This window comes from Palaemon carinicauda, chromosome 6, assembly GCF_036898095.1.
Source record: "Palaemon carinicauda isolate YSFRI2023 chromosome 6, ASM3689809v2, whole genome shotgun sequence".
Classification (NCBI taxonomy): Eukaryota; Metazoa; Arthropoda; class Malacostraca; order Decapoda; family Palaemonidae; genus Palaemon; species Palaemon carinicauda.
In genome coordinates this window covers 159,269,715-159,281,136 of record NC_090730.1, presented here as the reverse complement: position 1 = coordinate 159,281,136, position 11,422 = coordinate 159,269,715, and the positions used below count along the sequence as shown (strand labels likewise).

General features: G+C 42.6%; 1 protein-coding gene across 1 annotated transcript in view; it reads left to right on the top strand.

Moving 5' to 3' along the window:
- Positions 1–8,265: 8,265 nt before the first annotated feature.
- The window catches only part of LOC137642254 (tudor and KH domain-containing protein homolog), a 57,956-nt gene continuing 54,799 nt past the window's right edge, over positions 8,266–11,422 (top strand). Inside the window, exon 1 of the mRNA XM_068374782.1 lies at positions 8,266–8,393. Within this exon, the coding sequence (XP_068230883.1) occupies positions 8,305–8,393 (89 nt within the window). The 5' untranslated portion in view covers positions 8,266–8,304. The remainder of the gene's footprint in view (positions 8,394–11,422) is intronic.

Below are 11,422 nucleotides of genomic sequence, written 5' to 3'. Positions count from 1 at the left end.
AGGAAGTGTAATGCTAGGGACTGTTCAAGGCGTCTTCCGAAGGCCTCTATCGATCCTCACACCGTTTGTTCCAATTGTCGGGATAAAACCTGCCAATTGGAAGATCGATGTGAGGAATGCGTTGGGCTTTCGGAATTCGATTTTATCGAATTCCTTAAATATACACGTAGGCTAGAGAGAGATAGAGTCAGGAGAAGTTCGTCTCGCTCCGTTGAATTTTCCTCTCCTCATGCCCCACAACCTATTCCTTCCCCTGTAGTGGTTGCTCCTGATCCCCCTTCTAGCACTCAGGAACCTTTGATGGCAGATATGATGCGTGCCATCCAAGCTTTGGGTGAGAGAGTCGAGTCCTTGGCTAGTGACCGCAACCAGCTCATGGCAGACGTCAAGGAACTGAAGTGTAAGAGTGCAGTGGGTAGTGATAAAGTGAGTGATAGTGTTGTGGATAGTGTTGCGCTTGAGGGTTCGTCTGTTCGTGCCTGTCGTCCTCCCAGTCCGGGACCTCTTGCAAGCTCCCAAGCCCAGGGGAGAAGCAATGTCGTACGACCAAAGGGTTCGAGAGGCTTTAATCAGCGAACAGACGTTCCCTCCGTGGTTTCGGGCGTATCTACCCAAGATCGCCCCACCCACACAAAGACGAGAGAGCCCATTTATTCCTCGTCTGCGGAAGAGGTTTCTCTTAAGAAACCATGGACCAAGGTCTCGCGGCCTCTTAAGCGCAAGTCGGTCCCTTCCGCGCAAGTCCAACGGCCCAGTTGTAGCCACTGGGTCAGTTCGGACTCGCTGCAGTCTTCCGACGACTGCTCACCTCCTAAGAGAGGCAAAGCGGTACCGCATCAGGCAGTCACACCGTCTGTTGCTGCACCTGCTCCTGTAGACCCTAAGTGGTCTTTGCTGCAGACCATGCAGGCTCAGTTAACGTCATTGATGCAGGACTTTCGTGCGGAGAAGGTTGACGCTGCACCAACCTCTAGCCTACAACCACCCACGGTTGTGCGTCCTGTGGACGCTGAGGCGACCTTCGGCCGCACTCCAGCTGAGAGAGTCCCGCCACCCATGCGCTGCCAGCCGCATGTTGACGTTCAGCGACGCACGGAACCTTCCGTTGACGTTCGCGAGGTACAACAACAGTCTAAGTTGTTTTGTTTTGACGCGGTGCGTCAACCTCCGCAACCCATTGTGGTTACCTCTGCTCGCCCACATCAGACTACACAGTCTGGAGTAGACGCTATGCGTCCCCGCGCTGCTATGGTTGTTGCCAGTTCACAGACTGGGCAACAGTTCCATGACGTTGCGTCCGGTTCAGTCACGCGTGCACCCGTGCTGCCGGACTCAGCTGACCAGCCGATTCCTACTCCTTTGCCGCTTCCTCCTCAGTTCTCAGATGATGGACTCTCTGATGATGACGACGCGGCACACATAGATGACCCACATACGGACCTTGACGAACCCAAGACCACGCAACCCTCTTTGGACTTTAGAAAAGTTCTTGCTCTGTTCAAAGAGATGTATCCGGACCAGTTTGTGTCTGCGGCTCCACGCTCCCCTCCATCAGAGTTTGCTTCAGGTACGCAGTCATCCGCGCCTGCCTTTACGAAACTCGTCCTCGCCCGCTCGTCCAAGAGAGCTTTACGAGTTTTAGGAGACTGGATGCAGTCCAAAAAGGACCTAGGGAAGACAGCGTTTTCGTTTCCCCCTGCGAGACTCTCTTCCAGATCGAGCGTCTGGTATGCCACGGGAGAAGTTCTCGGCTTGGGAGTTCCTGCCTCTGCCCAGGGCGACTTCTCAAGCCTGGTAGACTCTCCCCGCAGGCTAGCCATGAGACGCTCTAAGATATGCTGGTCTCCTACGGACTTAGACCATCTGTTGAAAGGAGTGTTTAGAGCCTTCGAGGTCTTTAACTTTTTGGACTGGTGTCTGGGAGCTTTGAGCAGGAAGATCTCCCCGTCTGACAAGGAATCTTCCTTGCTCATAATGTCCTGCATGGACAAGGCCATACGAGACGGATCTAGTGAACTTGCGGCTTCGTTCGTATCCGGGGTCCTCAAGAAACGGGAGAACCTTTGCTCTTTCCTGTCAGCTGGAGTAACACCATGTCAGAGATCTGAACTCCTTTTTGCTCCCCTCTCAAAGTGCCTTTTTCCAGAGGACTTGATTAAGGAGATAGCTGCCTCTTTGATTCAGAAGGACACCCATGACCTGGTTGCGTCCTCTGCCCGCAAAGCCACCCCTTTGCCTTCTGTGTCAAGACCCAGGATGGACACTCCAGCGTCCAGGTTCATTCCGCCCTTTCGTGGCAGAGCCTCCAGCAGAGGAGGTGCTCGTGCCGAAGGGAGACGTGGGAAGAAGAAAGGTACCAAGTCCTTTAAAGGCAGAGTCTGACTGCCTCCTTCTTCAGACAGCAGTGGGAGCCAGACTCAAGAACTTCTGGCAGACCTGGGAGGCAAGAGGCGCAGATGCACAATCTGTGAAGCTGCTCAGAGAAGGGTACAAGATCCCGTTTGTACGCAAACCCCCTCTAGCAACGTGTCCCATCGATCTCTCTCCCAGGTACAGAGAAGAAGACAAGAGACGAGCTTTGAAGCAGGTGGTGTCTCTCTTACTAGAAAAGGGAGCGGTAGTCAAAGTCCGGGACCATCAATCCCCGGGCTTCTACAACCGTCTCTTCTTAGTGGTAAAGAAGACAGGAGGGTGGAGGCCGGTGCTAGACGTCAGTGCGCTGAATGTCTTTGTCACAAAGCAGACGTTCGCCATGGAGACCACAAAGTCTGTTCTAGCAGCGGTCAGAAAGGAAGACTGGATGGTCTCTTTAGACCTAAGGGACGCATACTTTCACGTCCCCATCCACCCAGACTCCCAACCTTTTCTGAGGTTCGTTTACGAAAAGGTTGTCTACCAATTTCAAGCCCTGTGCTTTGGCCTAAGCACAGCTCCTCTTGTATTTATGAGGCTGATGAGGAATATAGCCAAATTCCTTCATTTAGCGGACATCAGAGCCTCCCTCTATTTGGACGACTGGCTTCTAAGAGCCTCTTCCAGTCGTCGCTGTCTGGAGAATCTAAAGTGGACTCTAGATCTGATCAAGGAATTGGGTCTCCTGGTCAATATAGAAAAGTCTCAACTGGTCCCATCCCAAACTATTGTGTATTTAGGGATGGAGATTCACAGTCAAACTTTTCAGGCTTTTCCGTCGGCCCCCAGAACAAGTCAAGCCCAGGTATGCATCCAGAACATGCTGAAGAGGGAACGATGTTCAGTCAGACAGTGGATGAGTCTGATAGGGACGCTATCTTCCCTGGAACAGTTCGTTTCGTTAGGGAGACTACACCTCCGTCCCCTTCAATTTCACCTAGCTGCTTACTGGAAAAAGGACAAGACGCTAGAAGCGGTCTCGATCCCCATTTCCGAGAAGATGAAGTCGTCCCTGACTTGGTGGAAGGACAGTATCAGCCTCAGAGAGGGTCTGCCCCTGGCTGTTCAGACCCCCAACCACGTTCTCTTCTCGGACGCATCGGACACGGGCTGGGGTGCGACATTAGACGGTCGGGAATGCTCGGGAACTTGGAACTCGCATCAAAGAACGTTACATATCAACTGCAAGGAGCTACTGGCAGTTCATCTGGCCTTGAAAAGCTTCAAGTCCCTCCTTCAAGGCAAAGTGGTGGAGGTGAACTCGGACAACACCACGGCTTTGGCGTACATCTCCAAGCAAGGAGGGACCCATTCTATGACGTTGTACGAGATCGCAAGGGACCTCCTCACCTGGTCAAAAGATCTAAACCTTTCTCTAGTAACGAGGTTCATCCAAGGCAACTTGAATGTCATGGCAGATTGCCTCAGTCGGAAGGGACAAATCATTCCAACAGAATGGACTCTACACAAGGATGTGTGCAAGAGACTGTGGGCCACATGGGGCCAGCCTACCATAGATCTCTTCGCAACCTCGATGACCAAGAGGCTCCCAATATATTGCTCACCAATCCCGGAGCCAGCAGTAGTTCATATAGATGCCTTTCTACTGGATTGGTCACATCTAGACCTTTATGCATTCCCCCCGTTCAAGATTGTCAACAAGGTACTGCAGAAGTTCGCCTCTCACGAAGGGACAAGGTTGACGTTAGTTGCTCCCCTCTGGCCCGCGAGAGAATGGTTCACCGAGGTACTTCAATGGCTGGTGGACGTTCCCAGAACTCTTCCTCTAAGGGTGGACCTTCTACGTCAGCCACACGTAAAGAAGGTACACCAAGGCCTCCACTGCCTTCAGACTATCGAAAGACTCTCTAGAGCTAGAGGCTTTTCGAAGGAGGCAGCCAGGGCGATTGCTAGAGCTAGGAGGACATCCACTCTTAGAGTCTACCAGTCGAAGTGGGAAGTCTTCCGAAACTGGTGCAAGTCAGTATCAGTATCCTCGACCAGTACCTCTGTAACCCAAATAGCTGACTTCCTATTATACCTGAGGAAAGAAAGATCTCTTTCAGCTCCCACTATCAAAGGTTACAGAAGCATGTTGGCATCAGTCTTCCGTCACAGAGGCTTAGATCCTTCCAACAACAAAGATCTACAGGACCTCCTTAAGTCTTTTGAGACCACGAAGGAGCGTCGTTTGGCTACACCTGGTTGGAATTTAAACGTGGTACTAAGATTCCTTATGTCAGAAAGGTTCGAGCTGCTACAATCAGCCTCCTTTAAAGATCTCACTTTAAAGACTCTTTTCCTGGTTTGCTTGGCCACAGCTAAAAGAGTCAGTGAGATTCACGCCTTCAGCAGGAACATCGGATTTTCATCTGAAACGGCTACATGTTCTTTACAGCTTGGTTTTCTAGCCAAAAACGAGCTACCTTCTCGTCCTTGGCCGAAATCGTTCGATATTCCAAGCCTTTCAAATATGGTTGGAAATGAACTAGAAAGAGTCTTATGCCCTGTTAGAGCTCTTAAGTTCTATTTAAAACGAACTAAACCTTTACGAGGACAGTCAGAAGCTTTATGGTGTTCTATTAAGAAACCTTCTTTGCCCATGTCAAAGAATGCCTTATCTTATTATATCAGACTGTTGATACGAGAAGCTCATTCCCATCTGAGTGAGGAAGACCAAGCTTTGCTGAAGGTAAGGACACATGAAGTTAGAGCTGTCGCAACTTCAGTGGCCTTTAAACAAAATAGATCTCTGCAGAGTATAATGGACGCAACCTATTGGAGAAGCAAGTCAGTGTTCGCGTCTTTTTATCTTAAAGATGTCCAGTCTCTTTACGAGAACTGCTACACCCTGGGACCATTCGTAGCAGCGAGTGCAGTAGTGGGTGAGGGCTCAACCACTACATTCCCCTAATTCCATAACCTTTTTAATCTTTCTCTTGAAATGTTTTTTATTGTTGTTTTTGGGTTGTCCGGAAGGTTAAGAAGCCTTTCGCATCCTGGTTGATTTGGCGGGTGGTCAAATTCTTTTCTTGAGAAGCGCCTAGATTAGAGGTTTTGATGAGGTCCTGTAGTATGGGTTGCAACCCTTGATACTTCAGCTCCTAGGGGTCGCTCAGCATCCTAAGAGGATCGCGAGGCTCCGTAAGGAAGACGTACTTAAAAAGGCAGAGTAATTGTTCAAGTCGACTTCCTTACCAGGTACTTATTTATTTTATGTTTGTTATTTTGAATAACTGCTAAAATGAAATATAAAATCCTTAGCTCATAATAATGTAAACAATTATTGCTGGTCTCTACCCACCCCCCTGGGTGTGAATCGGCTTATATAATCACCGGCTAAGTTTAATATTGAAAAATGTTATTTTTATAATAAAATAAATTTTTGAATATACTTACCCGGTGATTATATATTAAAGGACCCTCCCTTCCTCCCCAATAGAGACCCAGTGGACCGAGGAGAAAATTGAGTTCTGTGTTTACATTGAGTACTGAGTACCTGCCCGACAGATGGCGCTGTTGATGTACACCCCCTACCTGCTTAGCGATCGCTGGCGGATTTTGAACGTAGAGTTTTCTATCGAGCAGCAGAGCTGCAGCTTATATAATCACCGGGTAAGTATATTCAAAAATTTATTTTATTATAAAAATAACATTTTTCAAGATAAATTGCCCTGGCATCGCAAAACTGAAGGTCAGAGGCAAAAATCCTATGCAGTTTGGAAATGTCCTAAATCACCTTATTAAGTGGTATGAATGTCGAAGTCCTGTCATTATAAAGGGCGGGCCGGCCGGCTAATGCCGTTTTTTAAGGACAGGACTATGGCATTCATACCACTTAATAAGGTGACTTAGGACATCTCCAAACTGCATAGGATTTTCACCTATGACCTTCGGTTTTGCGACGCCAGGTAGAATTACCCGGGGGGGGGATTAAGAAAAAAATATATGAAACAAAAATTGGAAAAAGGCAACATTTGATCATTTTATAATGTCTTTCTAAGATATATACCTAATTTCATTGCTGTATCTTTAAAACTAAGGGAGAAGATAGAATTTGAAGGTCAATAATTATAGTTTTGGGATAAGGTCATTCAAAGTTTTTCATGGTATTTTTACAAAGACAATATTAATAAATCCTGATTATTATGAATTTTATGTTCTTTTTTGGATATTGATAAATGATGACAAAGTTATTTATTATAATTTAATCATAAATGAAGATCCTTTAGCTCAGTATCTTGCTTCTTCTGGCTCCTGTCAGGCAAACTCTCTCTCTCTCTCTCTCTCTCTCTCTCTCTCTCTCTCTCTCTCTCTCTCTCTCTCTCTCTCTCTCTCTCTCTCTCTCAATAGAGTGAATTTTCTTCTTCCTTATGTTAGCAAGATTTTGAAATTGTCTTTTACTTTTTGAAATGATAAAATTCTTGCCAAAAAATGAGAAAAACAAAAGTAAAAATGAGTGAAAGTCAGATGTCAAACTCAGACATGAACTCTCTATGAGGTTTGTGGTAGGAATGAAAGGCACAGGATGTAATTTACCATGTAATATATCGTCTTGTGACTCGTGGAAGCTATACAGATGCCATTGTTCACAATTTCTTTGACATTAAAATGTAATAATTATCAAAATTTACGATAGCAGAAGAAATACTGCATTTTCTTGTAGGGAACAATTTTTTGGTGTATTGAGTTACTTTTACTAATTACCCTGTAACTATGAAAGCAAGAAGAATTTTAACAAAATATTTCGTATATGCATTCTCCATTGCCATACGAAGCTCAGTGAATTTTTTTCAGGATTTTGTGTTTTTCTTCTTATACATCATATATTGGCATTCCAGCCGGGCCCCCTTAAGTTGAAGATTACAGAATTACACTTTACGATAGGGAAAGGCTGAAAGCAATGTTTTTTATTACCAATGAGTAATTGACATCTAAAGTTTTGTTTACCATTTGACTGGCGTATTTCAATAGGATTTTATTAGGGTCGTATTGTGGGTCTGTTCCCTAGCTATCTATTACTCAATGTTAGCAGCTTATGGATGCACAGGCTTGAAAAATGTCAACCTTTCATTCTATGGAACAACTTAATTATCACCATTTGTAATATCTAATGGTAATGCTAGTCAGTGAGATGTAAGTATTAAGTTGCTTGAAGAGGGTAAGTGCACTACCCCCTCATGTTTTAGTCTTTAAAGGTGGAATTACAGATAATCATTCATAGATTTTGTTTTTGATGGAATAATGTGAACTGTCCTAGGGTTATGTATTTGTTATAGAATTTTGGAAGCCCTCAGAGATTCAAAGTATAATCTTATTAGGTAGAAATATTCAATTATATGATATTCTTATGAAGCAAAGCAAAAATAGAAGATAAGACCAAGAGAAAACAAATGAGCAGGAAAAAAAAGTAGAGCTACTACATAAAATGTAAATCTTTTGTTCCAAGACCTAACAAGACACTAGAATATTACTGCTCTATTTCATACATACATACATACATACATACATATAACAAGGCACTTCCCCCAATTTTGGGGGGTAGCCGACATCAACAAAAGAAACAAAAACAAAAAGGGGACCTCTACTCTCTACGTTCCTCCCATCCTAACAAAGGACTCAACCTAGTTCAGCTGGTACTGCTAGGGTGTCACAGCCCACCCTCCCACATTATCCACCACAGATAAAGCTTCATAATGCTGAATCCCCTACTGCTGCTCTATTTCATACCTGATAAATATGAGAAATTTATGTTGTATCACAACCGCTGTAGCATTACATTACTATAATTAAAGATAAGGGAAAGTAGAGTTTTGCATTTTCTAACATTTTATTTTAAAGCTAATGAAAAATTTATTTTAGGTGCACCCACTTAATTCATGGGAGGAATGTATGTGGCCACCGGCAAGCATTAAAGCTTTTATCGATAAATGTGGAGGACTGGAGTCTACGTTGTTTGCTGCATTTCCATGGCCCATTTCGTGAGTAACATGTTTATTATTGCATCATAATTTCTATAGTATGGATGATCATAGTTCTATCTGCTGGTTTGCTGTGATTTTTTAAATTAAATTCTTAACCCTTTTACCCCCAGGGTATTTGGAAATTTCCAACCCTTAACCCCCAAGGGTTATTTTTTTCAAGCACATTTTGCAGTATATTTTTTAAAAATTGCTCTAACAGCCTTAATTTTTGTCATAGAGATGTCAGGTTGGTCCCATTCTCTTGGAAAATGCCTGAATTTTCTCAAAAAATTATCAAAAATATGCAAAAAAAAAAATTTTTAAATGGCATTTTTTTGCAAGGACGTACCGGTACGTCCATGGGGGTAAAGGAATGAGTTTTGTGAAACGTACCAGTACGTCCTTTGGGGGTAAAAGGGTTAAACTTTTTCTCTCAGAACAGCTAGATATACTGTATTATTAAATACCTAATTCATTTAGTGCGAGTTGAGAGAGTTTTGACAGTGCAGTCCTAAAGGTGCATACATAAATGTTCAAAACTTAAAGACCTTAGATACAATGTAATAGAAAATACTTCTCTGTTTCTTTAACCCTTGCCATTGCCACCTATTTCTAACTCCTGAAACATTCAGTACTGCTTAATACTTATTGATAGATTAACATTTCCAGGGAGTCTGAGTGTCCATCTAATTTATATTTTGTATGTTAGCAAAAGATTCATCATATTTATGGCGTTATTTCTGTGAACCTCCCCTGATGTTCATATTGCTTCTTCTCTAAAGGCTCGGTTTATCTACGTTTACCCTGAAAATTTTATCATTCGTTTCCTGTTTTCTTTCCTTTCAAAAGGTACTTGCCCCCAGTAAAATAATGAGATAATCTAGCGGTTAATGGTAAGCAGTACGCTGTTTCCCATTCTTCAGGTTTCTGTCGAAGTGCCTCGTCACAACTTGTATAGTATGCTAAGTTTCCCATTCTTCAATTTTTCATCAAATGCCTCGTTACAATTTGAATGGTACGCCAAGTTTCCCATTCTTCGGTTTTCCGTTGAAATGCCCCATCACAACATGTATCTCCCCTTCCAGATTGTGTTAGGTGTTTTTAATTTAATAATTACTTGTTTGGTTAGCATTTCTGTATGGGGAAAGCACTGGTTTTAAGTAACTATTGTGGAGGTAGCAATATCTCATGTTTCCTCCTATGATTTATGTTCCAAGTTGGTGTTAATGGAACTGAAGAGTATACAATGCGCAGCATTAGATTTTCTCTGTTTTAAAGAGAATGACTACCGTTCGTTGTCCATAATGGCTGAGGAAAATAATTTTTAGTTCAAGTGGAATTACAGTGAGAATAGTTAATTTTAAGGAGTTGATATGTCACCAATACTAGCTTCCCAACCAAGTGAATGATTTTGGGTTTCAAGTTAATATTTAACTTTTTTTTTCATTTTCTGAGGTCCGTGATCCTTCTCTTGTGGGTGATAAGTCTGTCTTGCCTGTCCGGTTGCTTACACTACCCTAACTTAGACCTAGTACTTTAGTCATAATTACATAGTGTTTCTTCAGTAAGCGTTCTGTATGTTCACTGCGCCTTACAGAGTCAAGTTTCTCTCTTATGAATCTCAGATTCTTGGATTGCTTTTTCCTTCTGTAGCTAAACCCTTACATTCCCACACTCCTGGACATTTACATGTCATCTAGATTGTGAGGCACAAGACCGAGTAGGTAGTATGTATCCTTATATCCTTCCTCTCGCAAAAGTAAGCACTCTTAAACAATATTGTTTTTATTTGGGAGATGGTGTTTCATATTGTAAATGTTCTTGATTTTTATTGTTATTGGTGATGTGTCAGATCAGCTGGTCATTTACATCACATGATCATTCCATGGGACGGTGCGTTTTCATTCAGTTGCAAGCTCGGCCACTAGCTCATCATGGGTTTTCTTTTGTGGAGTATTTTAACACATTTATTTTTTATCCTTAAAAGTCTGTCTATAAATAAAAGACTTAAATATTATAGTTTGTTATTCATACTGTATTCAGTGAAGAACAAGCCCTATTGTAGCCCTATAGCTTGTAGAGTAAATTTTGGTTCAATTAAGAGAGATAGAAATAAATTAATAGCAAAGGGTGACTTGAAATTTTAATGAGCATCATCAGAAGTCAAAGAGGCAGCTTTTGATGTACCTGCTGTATAAGCGTCATTTTTTGTAGATATATCCAAAATATGAGTTTTTATTCAATTAATTTTATGTAGGTATTTCAAATCAGTCATATTTTTAGGCTAGTCTAGGATTTAAAATATGATGATCATTTGAAATCAAAGCAAGTTGAAGTTTAAATCCAGATGATAAGACACTGTAGGAGACAAAACTCTCTTATTTTATTCAGTGGTGCCAGATTTGGGCTTTCTCTTTAGCCTAGCTAATTTCCTTGGCTCATAAATGCCCCATCACAACATGTATCTCCCCTTCCAGATTGTGTTAGGTGTTTTTAATTTAATAATTACTTGTTTGGTTAGCATTTCTGTATGGGGAAAGCACTGGTTTTAAGTAACTATTGTGAGGGTAGCAATATCTCATGTTTCCTCTTATGATTTATGTTCCAAGTTGATGTTAATGGAACTGAAGAGTATACAATGCGCAGCATTAGATTTTCTCTGTTTTAAAGAGAACGACTACCGTTCTTTGTCCATAATGGCCGAGGAAAATAATTTTTAGTTCAAGTGGAATTACAGCGAGAATAGTTGAGTTTTATGGAGTTGATATGTCACACCAATACTAGCTTCCCAACCAAGTGAGTGATGAACCGTTTTGGGTTTCAAGTTAATATTTAACTTTTTTTTTTTTTTTTTCATTTTCTGAGGCCCGTGATCCTTCTCTTGTGGGTGATAAGCCTGTCTTGCCTGTCCGGTTGCTTACACTAACCTAACTTAGACCTAGTACTTTAGTCATAATTACATAGTGTTTCTTCAGTAAGCATTCTGTATGTTCACTGCACCTTACAGAGTCAAGTTTCTCTCTTATGAATATCAGATTCTTGGATTG